Source organism: Cygnus olor, chromosome 8 (assembly GCF_009769625.2).
Source record: "Cygnus olor isolate bCygOlo1 chromosome 8, bCygOlo1.pri.v2, whole genome shotgun sequence".
Lineage (NCBI taxonomy): Eukaryota > Metazoa > Chordata > Aves > Anseriformes > Anatidae > Cygnus > Cygnus olor.
In genome coordinates, this window is record NC_049176.1 from 12,398,658 (window position 1) to 12,419,999 (window position 21,342).

The 21,342-nt window shown below is 43.5% G+C and overlaps 1 protein-coding gene across 3 annotated transcripts in view; it reads left to right on the plus strand.

Moving 5' to 3' along the window:
- Window positions 1–21,342, plus strand: part of COP1 (COP1 E3 ubiquitin ligase) — a 128,620-nt gene that overhangs the window by 42,685 nt on the left and 64,593 nt on the right. For all 3 annotated transcript variants that reach the window (XM_040565092.1, XM_040565090.1, XM_040565091.1), the window contains exons 12-13: window positions 11,652–11,795; window positions 20,573–20,681. In XM_040565092.1, the coding sequence (XP_040421026.1) occupies window positions 11,652–11,795; window positions 20,573–20,681 (253 nt within the window). The remainder of the gene's footprint in view (window positions 1–11,651; window positions 11,796–20,572; window positions 20,682–21,342) is intronic.

The window sequence follows — 21,342 nt, forward strand, 5'->3', positions numbered from 1 at the left end:
GCTGAATTTTTCTTGCGGCCTTTTCTAAGTCAATCATTTTTTGAAATGGACTCTTATTTAAAGGTGGCAGTTCTAAACTGTGGATGGATCTGTCTTGGCTTGTTCTTCCGAACTGGAGAGAAGAGAAATGCTCAGATAAAGCAACTTTAACTGCAGAGTGGCAGAGGATATGTGCAGTGTAATACCTGAACCTCTACAGTGTTTGTGCCCTTCCTGTGGCTCTGTTACTTTGACTCACATGAAGTTTTGGCTTCAAGACCAGAGGTTGTCTGGGGTTGAAGTGGAATTGTGTTTAATTTGAGCTGGGAAAAACAAAAACAGAGCCTTTCTATTACTTTCTCTCCTCTTTCTCTTGAGCACAGAACTCATACATTTCCTAGTACAGAGCTATGGTCTGGATCCCGTGAGCAGAAGCTGAATATGATGTGTAACCAGCAGGAGGGTTACACAGGTGTCAGCTCCCAGCTCTGACTTTGGGGCAATCTCAGCTCAGCAATGTAACCCTCCTAGTCCTGAGGACAGGCCTGTATCCCAGAAGGGACTGTGACATGCAAAGTGAACTTGTCAGCTCATATCTCCAGTCCTTAATGGAAAAAATAAACTTTCTGGTGCTTGTGTTGACATTGCAGAGAGTCAGAAGTCTGTTCTTACATCTACATTTGCATTTACTTTTAGGGATAAAATTTACATAATTTTAAATTGGGAAGCTAATGAAAGAAAGTTTCATAGCCACCAGTGGGATGTTATTTTTTTCTCTAGTAATTTCAGACTATCTGGTAGTAAGATGATCTTTTTCCCATTAAGCTTTTAGTACTTCAAAGCTGTCTCCATCTGCAGATAATTAGACGGGTTTTTAATTTAAATCAAATTTTATGAATTTTTATGAATAGTCTGAAAAAGTATTGAAGAGTCCTTGATCAATGTGGGAATCAACTTTTAAACCAAATGTATTAAACAGAATGATTGTTCCTCATGATCTTTTCTATAATGTGGAGCAATTTCCTGCAGCTGATGCGAGCGGTTCTTGGGAAATGCTGTGTGGTGCCCCCTGGCTGCAGCCCTGCGCTGCTGAGCACTGGAGCAAACCTCCTGAAGAGGTGGCGTTGGACTGCAGACCTCCCAGGGTCCCTTCCAGCCTGGATATCTTCTGTTGTGTCATTAGGTAAAGCAACTTGTAGCTAAATGCCATTTGTCAAGGCTTGTAAATCAATTCCAAGCCTGTGGACTGTGGGCTTGCGCTAAAGGCACGTGGTCAGCTTGTTGTGTTTGTGGCTTCCTGCTGAGCATCTTCCTCTGGAGGCCTTCTCTTTGAAGGCGAAGCAGTGTCCTCCTGTGGCTCTGCCACCACGCAAAGTGAGGTTTGCTTCTTTGTACTTTGGGATGCCCCACTTGAGAAAGGGTGTTAACTGGCAGAGGACCATTTATTTGAATGAGACCGGGCTCTTCAGGGACTGGCTCTGTAAAAGCGCAGGGATTGACAGCGGATGCTGTAGTGCAGAAACGTCCTCTGAGAGGTGGATATCCAGGATGGAGGCTGCTAGCACGTGGAAGGCATGTCGCATCGCTGTATCCCCCCTTCCTGAGTGCTTGGTCCAACAGGCTTTTCTGCGAGGCTGCAGGCAGCTGCCCTCCTGCTCCTGTCTAACAGGCAGCACTGCTGGCAGGTGATGGCTGTGATCTGACCTCAGAAATGGGACTTGCAGCCGTGGAAGCTGTGGTTTTGCAGCATCTTCTGTGTGGAAAACGGCCTTGATAAAGTCAAGGACAGATTCTCCTAAATTCCACAAACTTGCCTACCCCCTTCTGAATTTTACAGCTTCCCGTAATTGTTGAGTTGGATGCAGAGAGTCTCATGGCTGGCTGCTCGAGGAAACAAAGCCCATTGTTAACGGTGCAGGTAGTTCATTGGGGTCTCTTTAATTTCTAGCTGTATCTGTTGGAAATGGCTTGCTTTGGTAGCAGGTCATTACCTGAAATAATTAACTCACCTTTAGATTTTTTTATTTTCCTTCCTTGATTAGGGGAGTTAGTTTGTTAAATGACAGGTTGGCATGCGGAGATGTGTGGGGTGATCTTAAACAGCTCAGAGAAAAACCCTACCAGCAGCTCAGCCTGGAGAAGAGGCTTGAGCAAATGGTAATTTGAAATGATTATTAATGTTAAATGGTTATTAATGTTGGCTCTAGTAATAAATACAGGGTGAGACAAAGATGCTTTGGATTCATGTGTTGCCTAAGTGTGTTGTAGAGTAAGTTATGAAGTGATACTGATGGATATGATCTTGTAATCATACAAACAGGCATGTATATACGTATTTGTGTAAATGATGGTGGAAGTCAGGTTGAGTTTCTCTGCATGAAACAGAAACGAAGGACATTGGGGCCTGTGGAGGGACTGTGTTTTACAGTCCCAGGGCTGATGGATGTTTCGTATGCTGAGCTCTTTTTTGGATACGTTTGTTCTACTGCCTCTTCGGATCTGTTTGCAGCTGCGGTGCTCTGGTTTGGAGAAACAAAACCTTTGTTGGCAGCGTAATAAATGTGGTGGCTTGGAAACAAGCTTGCAAGCTTTTGAGTGGCTATATACTTAGAGGGAACTTGAATATCTATCAGAAGTGATTGAGTTTATGCCCACTTAATGGCACGATCCTGTTAGGATGGTACTGCTGTACAGACAACCTTTCAACTGGTCTGTGTTAGGCTTTGGTGTGGAATAAGTTTTACTCCCTCAAACCTGCTTCGTACACAGCATGGGAAGAGGCTGCCAGCTTCCTTTCTGCTTTCAAGCTTGAGAAACTTTCAGAACAGGTGAGTATGTTTGGAGACCTAAAACCACTTCCACCTTAATATTTTATGATGTTCAAGCTGTGCTTGTGCTACTGTCAGAGCTGTTAATAAGCTGTTAATATCAGCAAAGCTGGGGGAAATGGAGGATCCTGTTCTTCAAATAGGAATAGGTTACCTGAAATATTACAGCAGGCAGACTGACAATTTGGCTCAAATGTTAAATGGCATCATAAGAAAAAATGGCATCATAAGAAACATTCTGCATTTAACTGTTGGCAATTTTTAGTTAACATTTGTCTACTCTAGCTTATTTAAAAATGGTGTTTTTGAAACAACTGAATCTAATCCTCATTAACTTGCAAGGTAGTTGTCTGCAGTGACTTTGCCTTACTGTACTTCTGTGTATCTGGCATATAAACCCTGGGACTATTGTCATCATCTCTTCAGCATGCAGAAGAGCATCGCCTGGCAGTAAAGTGGCTTTTTATCAATACGCTTTATGTTCAGTTGCTTGCAAAACTCAGTAGTTCCCTATAGGTTTTCTCATCATTAGTGCTAATTAAGTTAGGTTCCCCTGAATATTTATATGAATAAAACTTATCTAGTAGAATAGAATGTCCCTAGCTACATAGTCTCATAAAGTTAGAAGAGGTTTTGGGGTTGTATTTAGAGGAGATTAAGAGGAGATTAGTTTCAGGGTTGCTTCCCCTCCAAAACAGAGGGGATCTTGGTTTTGAAAGCTGAGCTATTGCTGGAAACAGTCTTTTTCATAGCATAGTGCATTCACTCTCTCATTGAGTTTAAAAAAGGAATGATTGTATTTTATCTAGTGATTGAAAAAGCATGGAAGTAGCTATGTTGGTTTTGACTTCAGAACTGAGAGATGGAACTAAACCTACCAAACCTCAGTTTCAGTTTAATATTCTCCTTTAAATATACTCTGAGTGGATTGGAAGTATTGTGAAGTTGTCTCTGTTAGAACTGATGGCATTTCATTACACATAAAAGGATTTTTGTAAGCATGAAATGGGCTTAGAACTAGGTCTAATGACATTACTTAGTCAACTTGGTACCTTTTTATACCTTTCTTCAAACAGAGCAGAATAAAACTCTAAGCTACGGTGGCTGTGAGAAAGATGCTGGAAGTGTGGGAAGTGTGACTGCAGCACGATTGCAATAATGTCTTCACAAGAGCCCAGAGCTGAGGACTCACCTTCTCTGTGCAGTGCAGACTTCAATAAACAGTGATGTCTTTCCTTATTTGTTTCCCAGCTGATAGGAGCGGTTATGAGTAAAAGGTTATAATCAACACACACAGAGCTGACGTTCTGCTGGCTTATTTTCATGCTACAAAGAGGCTGCTGCTAAGCAAGCCTCTGTTTCCATCAGCTGCTTGAAGCCTGGAGGAGGTGCAGTGGCAGGTGTGGGTACCTGAGGTCCATTCAAAGAGCAGCTGGTGCTGCTGAACCTACAGCTAGAGTATCCTAAACAGCTCCAAGAAACGGGATCAAACTAAAATAACTCAGGATCCTCTGGGCTGTTGATGGGTAGATGTGCTGTAATCAGCAACACAGGAGTCTGGGCTGTTGGCCAGCATCATACCTTGTTGTGGGATGGTGAAGAGTGATACCACTGTGGGAGGGCTGCTGGCTTGCCCGGTTCTGCTCCTGGGGTGTCAGCAGACTTCTTCCCATGATCTTGCACTTTGTTCCTCGCTGCGGATGGATGGGAAGAGATTCTCTTGGCTCCAGCAGAGGTAAAACCGAAGCTTGGGTGTATTCTCCATCTACTGCCCTGGTTCAGATCCAGACCTACTTCATACTCTGTGTGGTTAGTTAACGGTGAGTGCTTAACAGGGAAAAAAAAATTGGGAGCTCTCAGGCGTGCAGCTCACAGCCCTCATGTTCTGCACTGCATGAGACTTCCCCTGGCTGTCTGCCTGCTGTCCTGGAGCTCCCAAGCACTTCCCCCCCCCTTCTTGGTGCTACTCCAATTCATGGACAGAGACCCTTGCTTTGGTCAGAGGGAAACATCTAATTGTATTTCATCATGGAAAGTGATATACTTAATCTTGGGCAGGAATGCTTACTTCCTAAAGCAATTTTCCTTTGCTAGAGGAGACTTAGGTTAAGACTGAGATCTCTGAACAACAGTTCAAAGGGATGTTCAGCTTTTTTTCTTGAAAAGCAGGGTGCACAGTATCAAAGGGACTCAGAAGTTGGGTATTTCTGCCAGTTCTCCTTGCAGGCTTGCTGTGGGCAGAACAGAAATAACTGCAGGTACTAAGTGAGCTTCAGCACTGCTGGAGGTGAGGGAGCTCTTGGGGGTGGGAAGTAAATGGGAACTGCAGGTGTGCTCAGGGAATAGGAAGTCCTTCCCAAGTGACTGGGTTGTTCACTTTATGTGTCTCTTTACAAGTGGCAGGAAGTTTCTCCCTTTGGGCTGTTAGGACCAGCGGCCATTTGGGGCTGGCAGACTTGTGTTCAGTTAGCTCAGTTGTATGTTCTCCTTCCCTTCTCTCCTCTTCCCACCCCAGTTTTGTTTCTGCTGGGTCAGTTACGCAGCTGATGTTACTGAAATTGTCTTTTTCACTTGAACTTTGCACAGAACTTGTGTTCCTTTTCGAAAAGAGATCAAAATGAAAGCAGTAGAAATGGTGAAAGCTCAAAACTGATTCCATCTCCCAGCTACTTTGATTTAAAAAATTGTCTTGACCTGTGGCATAGGGGATGTGGGGATTTCCTATTTCACAAAAAGTGGCAGATGTTTGTGAAAGACGACCTCATTTTATACTTGATAGCTCTTCCCCTTGTTCAGGCATCTTTGTGTCCTGTTGCCTGTTGGGAGGTAGAGGTTCCTGCAATGTCTTCTGCACAGGTTTCTCTATGGCCTGGTAAGGAACACACCGGGCAGCCTGCAGAATCCCCTGGCCAAACATGGGGTTAGGTGAAGAGGATGCATCCAAATCACCACTTGAAGCAAACGAATGTACAGACAATAAATCTAAGCTCTGCAACTGGTGAAATAGTCCTGGGCTGTTACTGTATTTAGAGTGCTTTGTGCTCCACAGGTCGTCTTCTGGGATGTCTCATCCACCAAAATAAGTTCTTCATCAGACCTAAATTAGTCTTGAATCTGATCCATTAAGAGGCCATAATTATGGTAGCTGAGACATCTCTGTCAGATTTGTCCTCTAATCAAGCTAATTTTCTGATGATCTGGGGTTGTGTCTAACCCGGGTTGGTGCAGTTCGTAAGGATGAAAATGTTTGCTCTGTGAGGGAATCCAGTAAGTGGCGTCTTGTTTGGATAGCTAACTTGCCTGCCCGTACAGCCCTCTGCAGATCTGAAGGGTTTTTCTTTAAGGGGGACTTCCTCAGATTTAGGGACTACAGCAGCCTGGCTGGGGTTGTGGTGTGCTGGCACAGCTGATGTTTTAGAAAACCTGCCTTGCAGCACAGCAGTTGGAATGGGATGGGACATCGACTGACGGCGCTCTACACGTGTTGTGGCACTGGCTCAGGACTTAGCCCAGGGACAGACTTCATTTAGATGGTGTTCTGCAGGAAGGAGGAACTGATGCAACTGTTGCTTTATAATTTAAAAAGAAAAACAGTATTTTAGCCATGTACAGCTTTAGCGTAATAGTCTTTTGGTACTGAAACTTCATATGCTTTGTCTCGGTAACCTTTGCTTTATATGTGACAAAATTTTGTCTTTGAGGTGATGAAGCACAAAATGAGTATTGTTAGAGCAGCTTCCTATGCCTGAACATAGCTTTGTTTTTAAAACCACAAATTAGTATGCTAGTGCACACTTAGTGACACTAATTGCATTGCCTTAAAATAAAAGGCTGCTGTAAAAACAGTCTCTCAGGCATGTGATGTTAATACGAATTTCTGTATTGGTCCCAGGTGCCGAACAGTCTGCAGTGGTGGTCACAATGTTGGACTGTTACCTGTATTTCTAATCTTTTGACTTCGATATTTCTAAACGGATGTTGGAAGCAGGCGAACAGGCTCCAAGAAATAGGATTGGGGATTGTTGAAGTGACAGAACATCCCTGAGAGGCTGAGGAGTGGGAGCATGCAGTGAGAGACTTTCAGGAAATGTAAGCAAAGAACAAGCACTGCTGGTGTCACCCCCACCTTTCTCCCACCAGTTAATGTTTCCCCCAATTTAAAGAGAGCAATCTGTCCACATTGCCATCGAATGTGGGGCCAAGGTAAGATGGCAAATGGGACTGGAGACGTAGAAATAAAAACAGCCCGGTATTAGCTAGAAGTAGAATTGACAGGATTTGGTGTATTCAGTCAGAAATCATATATAGTCCTATGGGAGGGACTGAATTGTATACTCTGTGGAAATGGCACCTTCTGTTGCCCCTGGTTTTGTTATCAAGTCAGGATTTATGACTAGTAGTGATTGTAGTGTGTGTGTATAGCAGAAACAGTGTTCAGGGATTACCACTGTCAGGTTCTCTCTGCCACCACCATCGTGCTGTGCAGCAGCAAGGATTGGGTGATGGTGGTGGGACAAAACAAACCTTTGTGCCAAGTGAGTCTTCTGGTGACTGCTTTCCACTTCTAGTATGAAGTGGTTCAACACCAGTTGTGCTGTCACCTTGTTTGTAAACACTACGGCTTTGTCAGCCTTGCTTATCCCCTCCCTCAGCCTTCTGTTAGCCAAAGCCAAGAGTTCAACCTTTCTGGTGCTTGCCTTGGAAGGCAGCTGCTCCATTCCTTTAATTATTCTGATCGCCCGTCTGTATGCGTTCTCCAGCTCCAGTGTGTCCTCTGGGCACGTGGCAAACACAACTGTGTGCATCATCGGGATGCAAATGTAGCAAGGCTTTATACTGTGGTAAAAATGGGAAATACTCATTCTTCACTGGTTCCCCACAGGTCTGCCCTCAATGCCAAGCCGAGCTTCCAGACATGTTTCAGAAGCAATTTATTTCCTAATTCCATTTGTTAGCTACAAGTGCTCTCCAAGGTCATGGGTTTTAGAATTAAAATGAAAAAGTTGATTTATAATCTCAGATTGAGAATAAGGAAAAGCAGCAGAGAAACAAGAACTCTTGAGAGTGCCTTTGCTTTCCACATGAGGCTGGTCGCTTGACTTGTTAGGAAAAATAAAGCAGAGGCTTGGGAATTGGAGATCTCTCCTGTTTTCCCTAAAACAGGACAATTGGTTCCTTTCAATTTGATCTTTACAGGTAAATTCTGTAGCGCATTGATAAATCTTTTTGAAAAGCTCAGCAGTTCTTGTGTCCCAAAAAGATTCCTTATAAAAGTTCAGATAGTTTGTCAGAAATTGAATTTAAGTGTTGGCTTTAAAAACGTGGGAGGAGGAAAACCCAATTGTTAATTGCTTCTAATGCACACAGATTTGAGGAGCAAGGGTCACTGCTAGTCTGAAAGGGAACTTCAGTGGATGTTCAAACGCTTGAAGTACGGCTTACCTCCAGCGCTTCCTTAAATATTGGAAATAACAAAATACTACGGCAGTTTCTTAGTCGTCTTAGTTTTTCGTGTTCTTTGTGCCTTCCTTCTAATACTTCAAAAAAAACTTCAAGAACTATCCCCCTAGCTCATTAAAAAAAATCGAACTATGGGATTTTCCTTCTTAGGAAGGACAAATGAAGAAAATGATCAAGTTCATTAAACAAATGTTGTTGCAGCCATTGATGACTAACTTGTGACAGTGACATGCCTTGTCTTCTCTTCTACCTGTGGCCCATGTTTCACTGTCCTGCTGTGGCATCTCGTGCTTCCTTCCTTTTCTGTCAGGCAGTTGTACTTCTTGCTCAGGGTAAGCCAGTTCATGAGCTGCAGGAAGCAGCCATGTTCTTGGCCAGTTTGGGTATTTCTGGTGATGAGCCGTCTTAGCCCTCGGTGCAGAGGACAACGTCCAGTCTCTAGAGGTGGTTGCTTCAGGCTGGGGTTGAGGTGGGTTTATAGTCCACCTGCTCCCTTGTATGCTTTGACTATATAAACGTGTCACCTGAAAACCAGGTCTTGAGAGTTAGCCCCATTGTGTCTTTTGGCAACAAATAAAACTAAGTTCTCCTCTGAATTTTCATACAGATAAACCTGCGCGTAAGCAAGTGTTCATATTGAAACAAAAAGACTTCAGACAGTAAGTGACAGGAATTCCATCAAGCTAGTTAAATGCAAATGAGCATTGCTTAATACTAAACGCATTTAGAAGACTTTTAGGAAAAAGCATGGAAATAACTGTTACTATGCAAGTGGGCTGTTTGTCCTAATCCAGCCTAGTCCAGGGGGAAGCAGAGCTTTGCAGATATTAGGAGTGGTTTTGTATGGTAAATAATCCGCTCCATTAGTTGTTTAAATTGTTCCTATTTCTCTTTGTAAACCACTTCCTAAAGGCTGACTGGCAGAGAAGTAGAAATGTTTTGTATGAGTCCTGTGTACTACGCATCATTTGCAGAGGGCAGGGTGCAATGCTGTGTTAGGTTGCTGTGCTGGGTTTGCCTGCCTTTCTCACGGCCGACGAACATCTGAGCAGGTGGTGGTTTATTTGTGCATTGGTTTTCTCCCTGCAGTGTCTTTGATACTGTTTGAAGGTCGCAGGTCTGGCAATCAGTTTCATTGGCTGACTCTTTTTATTAATTTTTTAATGGTATGCTAACTTTACTGACATATTGAAATACTCATTTGTTATGTCTACAGTATGTCTTTAGCATTAATTCAAATCTCTTATTTAGAGAAGCAAACCTACCCCAGGTGAGACAGTGTTCTGTTCTAATAACTTGGCTTTTTGCAAGACATGGTAATATATTATTTTTCTTCAGCAGCAGAAGGCTGAAGGTATAAATTGAATCCAAGTAGATGAATCGCTGCTATCAGTTCAGTTGTGCTCTACCTGAATCTACGGGGCAGCAAACAGGAGCCGAGACAGCAGTTCAATTAAGATTGTGGTACAAGTAAATCCATTCTTTTGGTATATGGGCTTTCGATTATAAAATTCTTCCATAGAGCAGAGTGAGCTGGCAAGACAAGACAGGCCTGAAAGGTGCTTTTGTCCTGCCTGTATAAAAAGTGATGGGGCTGACAGAGATCTGGGGAGGGGTGAAAGGAACTTGCTGCTTTACTGCTTGCTTTGCCTCTCCCGTTTTATATAAACAGATGCATTCTTGCCTACTTTAATCCCCAGCCATAAGCATGTTCATTTTCTTTACCCTTTTCTGGGCTTGTGATTTGGCAGGCTTGGCCTGCCTAACTCACTTCTCCAGCAAACCCAGTCATGGTGGGACTGTCTCCTGCTGCTGCTCTGGTGAATCTTAGGCTCTGAAGTTAAAAGGTCAAATTGCAAGCTGCTTCATTGAATTATTTTATATCATCAGACTGCATATCAACAGTCCTCCTTCTCCATGGTTTAAAAATAACTTGATAACTTGATCCTTTATAAGGATTTGAAAACTCTGGCATTTGAATTTATCTTCCCTTGAAAGCATTGCAGTGCCTTCAGCTTCTCAGCTATCGTGAGGGGTGGGAAAATGTGAGCTGTTGAAGCTGTGAGGGCAGCCTAAAGAGCCCTCTCTTTTAACTGGTCTGTCGCTTCCTGACTGTAGGAAGTTACCTTAAGTGCCTCAACTCAGGATTTACAAGCTGTATGAACATGAAATCTGATCAGCCAGAGCTAGGCGTTCTCTGCTGTCATTCAGAATTTGCTGTCTGGTGTGCAAATGCCATGGCTTCTTGAAAAAGTTGTGATAGGGACCGGTGAGATTGAAATTTTAATTACTGAGTGGGTGAGGCCCAAAAGAGACCTGTGGAAGAAGAATGCTTAGTCAAGAGACTTGAGGAGATCTGGCACCCCATCATAGCAACCTGGGGACTGAGGGCAAGTGCTACACCCAAACACTTTCTAGGAGTAGCACCAAATTTTTGATAGGTGCCTGCAGGCATCCCTCCTGCTGAACCTCAGGTTACATGGGCTACGGGCAGGCTCCTTCAGAATAAGGAGCTACTTCTAGAAAACAGGTTTACTTCTCTGGCTACTGGATGTTTAATGGATTTCTCTTGAGCCCTTGCAAACTGTGGAAGTAGCAATGAGGCGAGCTCTCTGTATAACCTGCTGCCCGCGTCTCTCTCAGATGTGTCATGTACAACCTCAGGCTTTTCTCATTTGCAGCTTAACTTTGTTATAAGGTGACTGCTTTTACTTGCAACTTCATTGATACCTATTACAAACTTGCCCTGCAGTTCAAGAAAGTAAGTGCCTCTGTTTCCAAGAGCAACCCTAAGTGGAAGTCATAGTGTGCATGTGTTTTACAGTATCAGTGATATGCATTTTAGCACTTTGTTGTTGCTTAGGGAATTTAGAGGGCCTTTTTCTACAACTACTGATTTACTCTGCATTGACACTTACAGTTCACTAAGCTGCTGTATACAAGAGCTAAGGGATGGAGCAATGCAACCAGAAGAAATTAATTGGCAGTTATCCCATAGCATCTTGTTTTCAAAGACCATACAGCTGAATTTTAAGCATGGTTCCAGGGTGAGCTGTCAGCTTTGATGTTCAGATGCTGTATAATGTAGCTGATGTAGTTAACTCTAAAAACTTATAGAGCACCTGAACAGAAGTTAATTTTGTAAATCAAAATGTACGTGCACTTCGAGGGGATTAGAAGATGGTGCCTGAGAGCAAGAACTCTGGTGGACGTGTTTGCCAGACCTTTCCAAGGTGCTCTGAATGGGGTCTTTGCTAACTGCACTCTTCAGAAGGGTCGTGATCGTCAGTTCTGCCAAACCGAGGGTTCAGATGGTAAAATACCCTGCTGGTAAGCGCATGTCTTGTGTGGTGTGGTTCTCAATCTGTGCTTTTTTTTTCCTAGTATTGAGTTTGACCGGGACTGTGACTACTTTGCCATCGCTGGGGTAACAAAGAAGATTAAAGTCTATGAGTATGGTACAGTCATTCAGGATGCAGTGGATATTCACTACCCTGAGAATGAAATGACCTGTAATTCCAAAATCAGGTAGGTGTTGAATTCACATTTACACTCAAATTGCCTTTTCTATTTTGTCTAGTGGCTGTTTTGCTTTCTTCATCCACTGCAGTCATGTTTGGAAGGGAAGGGTGGAAAGCAGGAGCCTGTAGAGAACTTGCTTTGAGTTCTGAGTGGGACAAGGTGGCAGTGGCACAAAGGATTGTTTCTTGGGTATGCCAGGTTCATCCAAGGGAACAGCGGGCCTAGGTGTTCAGGCAGTAAAAGGGGCATATGGTAGTGAACTGTCTTCATGTTCCTTGTAAATGCTTTTGGATACCCACTTGGTTAAAAGCAGAGTAAAACTGGAGTAGTGGATCTGCTACAGGTAATGACTGAGCTTATCTAAAGGTAGCTTTTGTCCCCAGTTCTTTGTAAGAGCCACCAGTTCTTTCATGCTCTGTTCTCTTTGTTGACCAGATCCTTTCCGTTGTGCCAAGAAGCTGCTAGTCCTCAAGCAATGTGCTTCATGTGCACCTTCTGCCTATGAATTTATATCTGCTTGAAGTACTGTTTGAACCTCATCATATTGAGCTTTTGGGAAGAGACCTTGCTTGATTTTTGGCTTTATGCTCCTATCGTTATTATCAACCAGTTTTCTAATCTTTTCAGATGACTTAAGTCAAAGAAATCATAGACATCTCAGAACTTCCATTTGAAAGAATCCAACTAATGTAACTTAAAAAAAAATTCTAATTCAAAAATTCAATTGAAGTTCAAAGCTAAATAATATAGGCAATCAAACCAATTCGCTGCTATAATAGAAGTTTTCGGCACTCCTGAAGTTGTTTGTTTTTACTCAGTGCTCCACATTTTTAAAACAGTAAAGCACCTGCAAAAGTGTAGGCAACAGATTTATGTAAGTCCAGCTTCTACTAAAATAAAATGGTGTACAACAAGAATAATGTTTGCAAGTGTGCTTTATAGCATAAAAGAACAGTTTTGTAGTTGATACATTCCGTAAGATAGATCAGTCACGCTTGTGTTGGTTATGTTGATTATTGTATATGTGTATATTTTATGGAGGAAAAGATGTAAATGCAACTACCTGGGGACTAGCTTTCCAGATTTCTTGTTTTGAGTGAAGGTGTTTGTTATGGACTAGGCAGCATACAAATGTAATAGGCTCTCTCCCTGTGCACCTGCATGTTTGTATACTGTTTGTTTATTTAAATGCACCCTTTTGCTTAGAATGAGCCTTTTCTAATCAACTACCGGATTTCTTCATTCTTACCTGCTCTCTTCTCACGATGTTGGTATTTATGCCGGTCTCTTTGAACTGTCATTTCCCACTCTGACTTGTTGCCTGTAAGGAGATGGACATAAACACTATGAGAGGAACTTGTATTGATAAGCCATGCTGCTGATGGAGCTTGTGTTTTGCTGGACTTGTGAAACACTCTACTTTTTTTGAGCAAATATAGTCAGAGTTCATGCTGTTCAGCTTCATTCTTCTGAAGAGAAGGGCAGAATAATAGAACAATCTAGCAGTTGATTAATACCTCTGGCCTTAATTAAAAAGGGAAAATAACGTGAACTTCGTATTTCTGTCCGTCTGAGTCTACTTCCGAACTTGCTGCTTCGCATTTGATAGGAATCTGCCCCGACAGCCCTGCCAGGCGTTAGGTAATTGTTTGTTCTGCCTTCCCCAGCAGCCGCTGGTGTGCAGAGCTGCATCACCACATCCAGTGATGTTACTCCTGTCAGCTTTGCACTCCAGACAAGACACTGCTTGCATTCAATGCTGCTTCTTTCTCAAGTTTCATGCATATATATATATATATATATATATGATGCTACAGGTATTGTCCTCTGACAGTCTGCCTCAGCGGAGGTGGACAAGGTCCTCTTTGTTTCCTTGCTCTAGTTTCTCTCATTCCTCCCAGGAAATGCATTTTTTTTCCATTGGCACCTTCACATTATATCAACCTTCCTTCTGCATGTGGGTGCTTTTGGTTTTGACAAAGTGAGGCTGTCACTCAAATGCATCCTTGCTATATCCATTAGCTGTGCTGCCAGTCAGTGGTCCTGTGGCTCGCTGTGACAGTGTAAAACAGTGTAATAATTTGCTATTCTGAGGTGGTGTAGCTTGAGGGAAAAGTTATATAGGAAGACAGTAATTGTGTTAGAGAATATTGCAGTATGCTGAAAATGTGCCTGGGTTGTAGTAAAAACTGGACAAGTGGAGCCTGCTTATAGAAAGCCTTGGCTTAAAGCTGTTTGATCTTAATTTGGGTGGTACAGGATCTTCCAAAGGCTTATTCTGACTACTTGCTAATGCCCTTTCTGATGCCAGGGACAGGTGTATTTTTGCAGTGGTACATGGGTGGTACATCTCTTGCCCACTATCTCTTGGGGATTCTGCTAAAGATCTAAGTTGGATTTTTGGGGCCCCAGCATGCTGCCATATAAAAACCCATTTGTTGTAGGATTGCCTTGTGGAAAGCTGCATGTTTTGGCTCTTTTTAGGAGGACATTTAAAAAACAAATAAAATGGGCTTGCTCAAGACAGTGTTAGCCACTAGTGTGGTGCTTTATAGACAGACGAGGATGCTCAACCTGTCCCAGGCATGTCCTGCTCCGGTGGGACCAAGCTGCTGCAGAGACGTGGGGACAGCGCACATCTGGGATCTGGTGACATGCTCTATCATAGCTGGCACGTGACACCGGCACGGCTTGTAGGGTCCCTTCCCTCTCTGCAGGTGGCTTTGCTTTCCTGACAGGCATCGGAAAGCTCACCCTGTGTGGATCCTGGTTAACCTCGTTTGAGGCGGTGATGCTGGAGCACAAAGCGCTAGCGCTTATGTTGGTGGCTCTGCTTTTTGAGGGAGCAGCAGCGCTGATGGGTGTCTGTGAGAGCACTGGAGGGCTGGGAGCGAGCCTGCTGTCCTGACGCAGCTGCGGGGAAGCCCATGCCTGGCCACTGCTGGCACCAGCCCAGCACGGAGCCTGCTGCAGGCTCTGGTTTTGCACGGGCAGTGCTGGGCTGCAGGCTTGCCTGGAGCTGTATCCAAGCCTTTCTTCCTCTTTTCTAGCCCCCTCTCTACACCCACCAGCTTCTTAAATACCTTCCTTTTTCATCATCTGCTGAGCTTTCTGATCTTTCTTTTTAAGAATGGGGAGGAAGTTGGTGTGTCAGTGTTCTGGTAAATGCGCGCCGCATCCCCCGGGGATGACAGAGGCAGAAGCTTCCAGGAAAAACACAAGCTGACACACAAATCCTCATAAAAATCCCATTTACAGATTCATAGCGTCGGCGCAAGAAGCAAATCCTGGCATTGTGTAGGAGCTATAAACAGCACCCTGTGAGCTAATTGTGATTTGTGGCATCCCTGGCTGTGGCAGGCGATAATCTGCAGCTCCCCCCAGAGTAGGGGGTGGTAGGAGAAAAGAGGGACAGGGTGAACAGCGAGCGGCTGCTCTCCTGGGATTTATTCAAGAAGCAGAATTGTTGCTTTGCCATAGGTTGCAGGAGGAGGAAAAAAAAAAACCAGGAAAGCTAGCATTCAGGTAAAAGAAATAAGCTTTAGGCCTTGTTAATCTACAATAGGTGGTGTGCAAGTGCGGTTAGGTAAACACGCCTTTGAAATAAGTGTTTAATATTCTGCATGTTCACTGCTGTGTGTGTTTGCAGTACCTGTACTTCAGTGATAGATGTTACCACAAACCTCCCAAATCAGCTGCATCTGTTTAGTCGACTGCAGTAAAAGCAAAGCATCAGAAGGTCTCTCTTTTAGCAGGCTGCTAGTATTTTATTGTTCTCGTTTTTTGGTGTCAGTAAATCAAATGTGTGATTGCTCTAGCCTAATAGCAGTTCATGGGCACATTGCTGTAAGTTTTTAAAATGTCACCCGCTTCCCAACATTAAGTTTTAAATTAGTCAAAAACTCAGCATGGCGCTTCTCAGCTTGGTCTGCTGTTTGGAGAGGTATGAACTCTTTATGCTGAAAAACTTCACAAATAGTTGTTGGACATCTGAATTTCCACTGCAGAAAACATAACACTAAACAGGCTATAAAAAATCTGCTCTCGACTTCTGTTAATTCCAGTTTCCAGAGTAGCTGCCTCATTTTGGAGTGAAATGAAGTAGGCTTTCTGTAGAACTATTTCTCTTAACCCTACAAAAGACTTTCTTTGGATTGATTAGGAAAAAAGTGTCTTTAAACACTTGTTGTGATGGTGTAATTCTGTACGTCTCTGAAGTACTTGGTTAGCATTGTTACATGGATGGTCCTTGCCAGTAATGGATCATTCCCTTAAAAGCATTTCTGTTGTAAAATGACTTGGCAACAGTTGACTCATGGTAATAGACTGGATCCCAAGCCTTTGGCACCCAGAAGCACGTCAGACCACAGCAGTTTGTGCCTTATTAAAAGCTTTAACTCTGTTTAGGTCACTTGCCAGAGGGGCTGTTGACACCTGCTAACTTGATCCTGGATTTGAGACCTTTCAGCCATAAAAGCACTGGTTCATGGAAGGAACAGCAGCATGACTGACAGCACTGAGCCAGCCCCCTCGTGTCACTGAACGAGATGAACAGAAATCTTCCCGGGGTCAGCATTTCCGTGTGTCCAGATCCGATGATGAGGTTAGGAGAATGAAAGCTAATCACCCACTGCTGAAACAGTGAGACCTGCTTGTAGTGTTTTCCCCAGCTAATCTCCTAGGAAAGAAAGCTGTCATAAATTATAGCAAGGTAGATGGCTGGGGTGCAGCTGTTGCACTGTTTCTGGATTAAAGAACAAAGCAAAAACTGAAAAGGATGGTTACTAGTGTTTAAAATAAAAGCTGACCTTGCATAACCCCTTTTTATTATGCAACAACCCCTTTTTATTATGCATTGTCTCAACTTTAGGTAACTATCCCTTGTATCATACCTCACGCCATCCATATTTAATTTTTTAACCCTGTGTGTGGCTGCAGGCTATCCAAAGGTTGTCTGCAAAAGGTTGTTTTTACGTGCTCTGGGGTTTTGGTGCTTAACTCATCTGAGGACTGAGGAAGCTGCATTTGTGGTCCATCTCCCTTCACCATTTCCTTTCCGTGTCTCCATCCTGCTCACCTATACACTTTTGAGTTTTACACAATTTGTTACCTGTGATAACATCTTACTAGAACCCAAAAAGGTAAAGGCTTTGCAAGTTTCACCAAAATCCCCTGTGTTGGGCATGGAAGTGAGATCTGTGCCCCCACAGATGGGAACGCTGCAGTACCATCCAGCCCTCTGTACATCCCAGAGAAGCCCCATTAATGAGAGACACTGCAATGTCCCAACCACAGGACAGCTGGGTTTTTTATTCAGCTCTGTACCATCACAGATGCCAGAGAATACAACCACAGGGCAGTCAGGGTAGGTGTGTGCAGAACAGCTTGTTCTTTATTTTAATAGGGTGAATGATCAGGTAAAAAGTGACCTTTACCTGGAGAGGGAGCCCCCCTCTGTCTGATCCAACCCTGAATTGTGCTCTACAAAAAGTTACTTTTGAGGCTTTAATTATAAAGAAGCTCAAGTACTGCAGTGTCAGGGAGAACATTCCTAATTTCAGACTTTGCAGAGAGTCAGGTGATATGGGGAGAATTAAAGCAGAGAGGTGGAACAGGATGGGTTTTGTCTTATTATGATCCTTAATCATATTCCTTAAAAATGAAAGATTTATGGCGTGTGTGACTTAAAAGGTGTTAATTGAACCACTTAGTTGCTGCAAATCCCCAAACATTTTTCACCTGTCAGTTCCCGTTTTCCCTGTCTCACTCTACCTACAAATGCTTTCCAAGTGAGCATTAACCCCTTGTTAACACCACCAGGCTTAGGTGGTGCAGAACGCACAGCTTGGTCTTGCTGTGCTACATCTAATAAATGCGCTTTTGGGCACAGAAAGCCTTCATTTTTCTCCGTCGGTATCGATTGATCTGATAACGTATTACTTCTCCCTATAAACCTGACATTACTTACATCCTTAGATCTAGCATGTCTCAAACAGCACTGTTACACTGTAGGTTTTTTTTTTACACACTTAGTAGTTCTGAATTTTCATCATTAGGGCTGACTTTTTGTTTTGCAAGATCCGGTGATACTATTACCCTCTGTGTAGTTTATTTTGCGTTTCCTAGCTCTCTTTTGCAGGTCAGATGGGGCTCTTGTGCTCCCCTAGCACAGATCCCCTAACCAGCCAGGCCTCAGCACATCTGCCCTTCTCTCCACCTGCTGGTGCTGCCTGCCTGACGTGCTCTCACTGCTGTCTGGGCAGAGGAGTGCATTTTCTGGGATTTGGCCCTGTGCTGTATTCTTTCTGCTTGTCTGTGGCTGAACTTAGGTATTTCTTTCTTCAGCTGTCTACTTGAAGACCCGACTTGAGTGGAGGTGAGGTGGCAGGGGAACAGGTTTAAGCAGATAAATGTCTAGTGCATTGTCTACCCCCTGCTATTACTTAGAGGCTGCTCCCAGCCCAGGGCCTTGTGCTGTAGCTGTAGGGCTCTGAACCACTTCTCCTTCCATCAGTGGTCAGCTGTCCCACCTGGGACGGAGGCTGCAGATGTCAGATGTGGTTATCTCTGGACTGCTGCAGCCTTCATCTCCTAGTCCTGGCGAGCAGTGCCTGCCAGCTGCACCTGTCCTCAGGGAGCCCCCTGAGCATCTGAGCGAGGCTTCCAGTAAATCACAGACTCAAGACCTGCTTTTCTGTGGGCACTTAAAGGTAGTAGCATCAACATAATGATAGGTTCCTAGTGATAACTATGGGGACAACCTTGAACTTGCAAGGGGAGATGACATTAACACTTTCTAGTTAATGACTTATTCTGGAAGATGTGAAACCAGGAAAAGCACTGCCTGAACTGTATCACCTCAGCTCTCTTCAGCTGGTGGTACAAGGTTAAGATTTGTATTGGGTAAGTAAAACTTTCAAACTTTTGAAAGCAAAGCTTTAAAAGCAATAGAGGCTGTTAGGAAAAACAGAGGCTGTTAAGAGAAAGCAGTGTGCAAGTATGTGAGCTATAGGGAGGTGTGGGCACAGGGAGAAGTGTGGCCATGTTCCATAAAGGAAGCTCCCAGGGATGCACTGGGGAAGGAAGGTCCTGAAACCATTTTCCAAGCATCATGCAGTGGTGCGAGAGATTTGTGGAAAAATGGGACTGTCGGATGACTTGGTTTTGTGTTTTAAGTTGGAGTAACGTTTACAGACAGAGCATGTCAGAGCTGGAAGTCTTTTGGATTACTCAGTGAAGTTTCCTGTTGATACAAGCACCAACAGCGTGGTTTTTTTTTCACATATCTCTTCAAATATCTCTTCAAATTTCTCTTAGAAACCAGCTGGGTTTCTTGCCTCCCATTACTTGGCTGCTCCAGAAAATCAAAGCAACTTGTTTGTGCCACAGCAATGTAGCGATCGGCTGTGACTGCAGTTGGTATTCATAGTCCCCCTGTAGTTATAAAGTTATATTCATGCCCCAGTAAGCTAGAGCATGGTCAGGAATAGGACACCAGAGCTGCTTGTAGTTATTCAGCTAATCAAAGAACAATAGCGCTTATATTTTTAAACTGCTTTAACAAAGGAAAAGGACTTTCCCCTCTCCAAGTGCCTGGTTCCTAAGGGATTCCTAAGGAAAACAGGATGCAAGTGTTTAGTGGAACCAAGAATTTGCCAAGGTGAAAATGCGCCTTAGCGATTCCATGTATCTACATCGCACTTCAAAGCGTGGCTGCACTAATCGAAGGATTACTAAAAAGTTACAGGAACACGGACTTCTAGCTTTATTGTTGGTTAAAACTTGGCCTTAAGGCTGCCATAATCTAGTTAACTGTGTCAGAGCTGTTTGATGACCTGCGTGAATTGGCTCTGTCAGTTCAGTTTCTGCTACATGCATCACAGTTGATACCAACTGGCGTGCTTTTGTGCCAGATGGTCCAAAAATTGGTGAACAAGTGTTACAAATTTGCTTACCTCTGTCACATTTTCAAGAGGCAGAGTGGAGGCATAGTGCCAGAACAGTATGAATGTGACTTGGCAGTGTTGTTGCGCTTGTTTTGTCTGCTAGCAGTTAGTTTGTCAGTGGAATTATCACTTAGTTTTACATAGCAACTTAATTCAGTTCAAAATATAAGCCATGCAATATCCTTCCTGGTAAGAAACATCTCCTAAACTGCTGTTTCTTTCTGGATTGGGAGGGGGCTTCCCCTCGTGTGCAGGTAGCTGGAAGTACTTTGTCAGAAGTCACGGGCTTTCATTGTCTGTGTAGGTATGTGTTCACTATTGAGTGTGTTTTAGGGAGAAGGGTTGGTTTGTCCTCCATGCAGCTGTATGTTTTGCATATATAGCTTCTGTTAGGCAAGTAGTTATCTTTGTGGTAATATAGTAGCTCTTGGCAAGAGACAAGTCATCAAACCCTGAGCTCTCTGTGAGAGTTTTTGTGGAATTCAAGCAGCAGAACAATAGCAGTATTAGAGATGGATATATCTTAAAAAAAAAAAAAAAAAAAAAAAAACACAAATCCTAGTATTTCCTATTGGAGCAAGTGACATCACTCAAGCAAGTAAAGCTTTTCTTTTAGCTCATGGCGGAAGGTTTGCTATGTTTCCGGTGGGTTTTGGTTTTGGCACTTCTCAAATGTTTCGGTGAGGTGACTGACCAGATCATAGAATCATCTAAGCTGGAAAAGACCTTCAAGATCATCCCTTGTTGCACATTGTGCAAAGAGACTGACATATTGCAAGCATGATTTGTGTTGTGAGGTATGATTTAAGGTAAGACTGACTGTGTCTCTTTTTTTAGCTGTATCAGCTGGAGTAGTTACCACAAGAACCTGCTAGCCAGCAGCGACTATGAAGGCACCGTCATCCTGTGGGATGGGTTCACAGGACAAAGATCCAAGGTCTACCAGGTAATGTACAGCCAGTGAGCAACACTTTTCCATGCTATAGACCATGTCAGGGGAGCAGTGTTAGGGCTGAGATGCAGCTTTTTGTTCAGCAGTAGGCTTATAAGCTTCACAAGGCAAAATAGGTTGTTTCTGTTTGGCAAATAGCTCATCCATACAGCTTTATGGAGCTGTAGTCCTCTGAGGGAGTCACCTATATCTTCTTGTTACAGGCATGAGGCAGTTGATGTTTTTTTGCTGCTGCTCCTAGGTAGGGTATCTGTACAGGGAGAAATGAGTTTCTTGAACTTTTGTCTTGCCTTTCTTTAGAAACCTCTCTTTTTCTCTCTCCATACCTGTTCCATGTCTTTGTCAAAAGCCTTTTGTAAAATCCTGCAGTGATTTGCTGTTGCAGGTGCTTGTAAAGCAGAAGAGCAAGATGCAGGTGTAACTGGTAAGTCTGGCAGAAGGGACCAGTAGGCAGAAGACTTCCTGATACAGTTCTGTGCTCAGCAGAGCAGTGTGCACACAAGTGGACTGAGCTCAGCAGTGAGACCTGTTTAATGAGAACTTTCTGGCACTTTCTTTTCATGTGGTTTGAACCCTGTGTTTCTGTTTTAATGGCATCTGAGAGCCTTGTGATCAGACCAAGGAGGCTGCTGGAAGAAAAGATAGCCCATTCAGG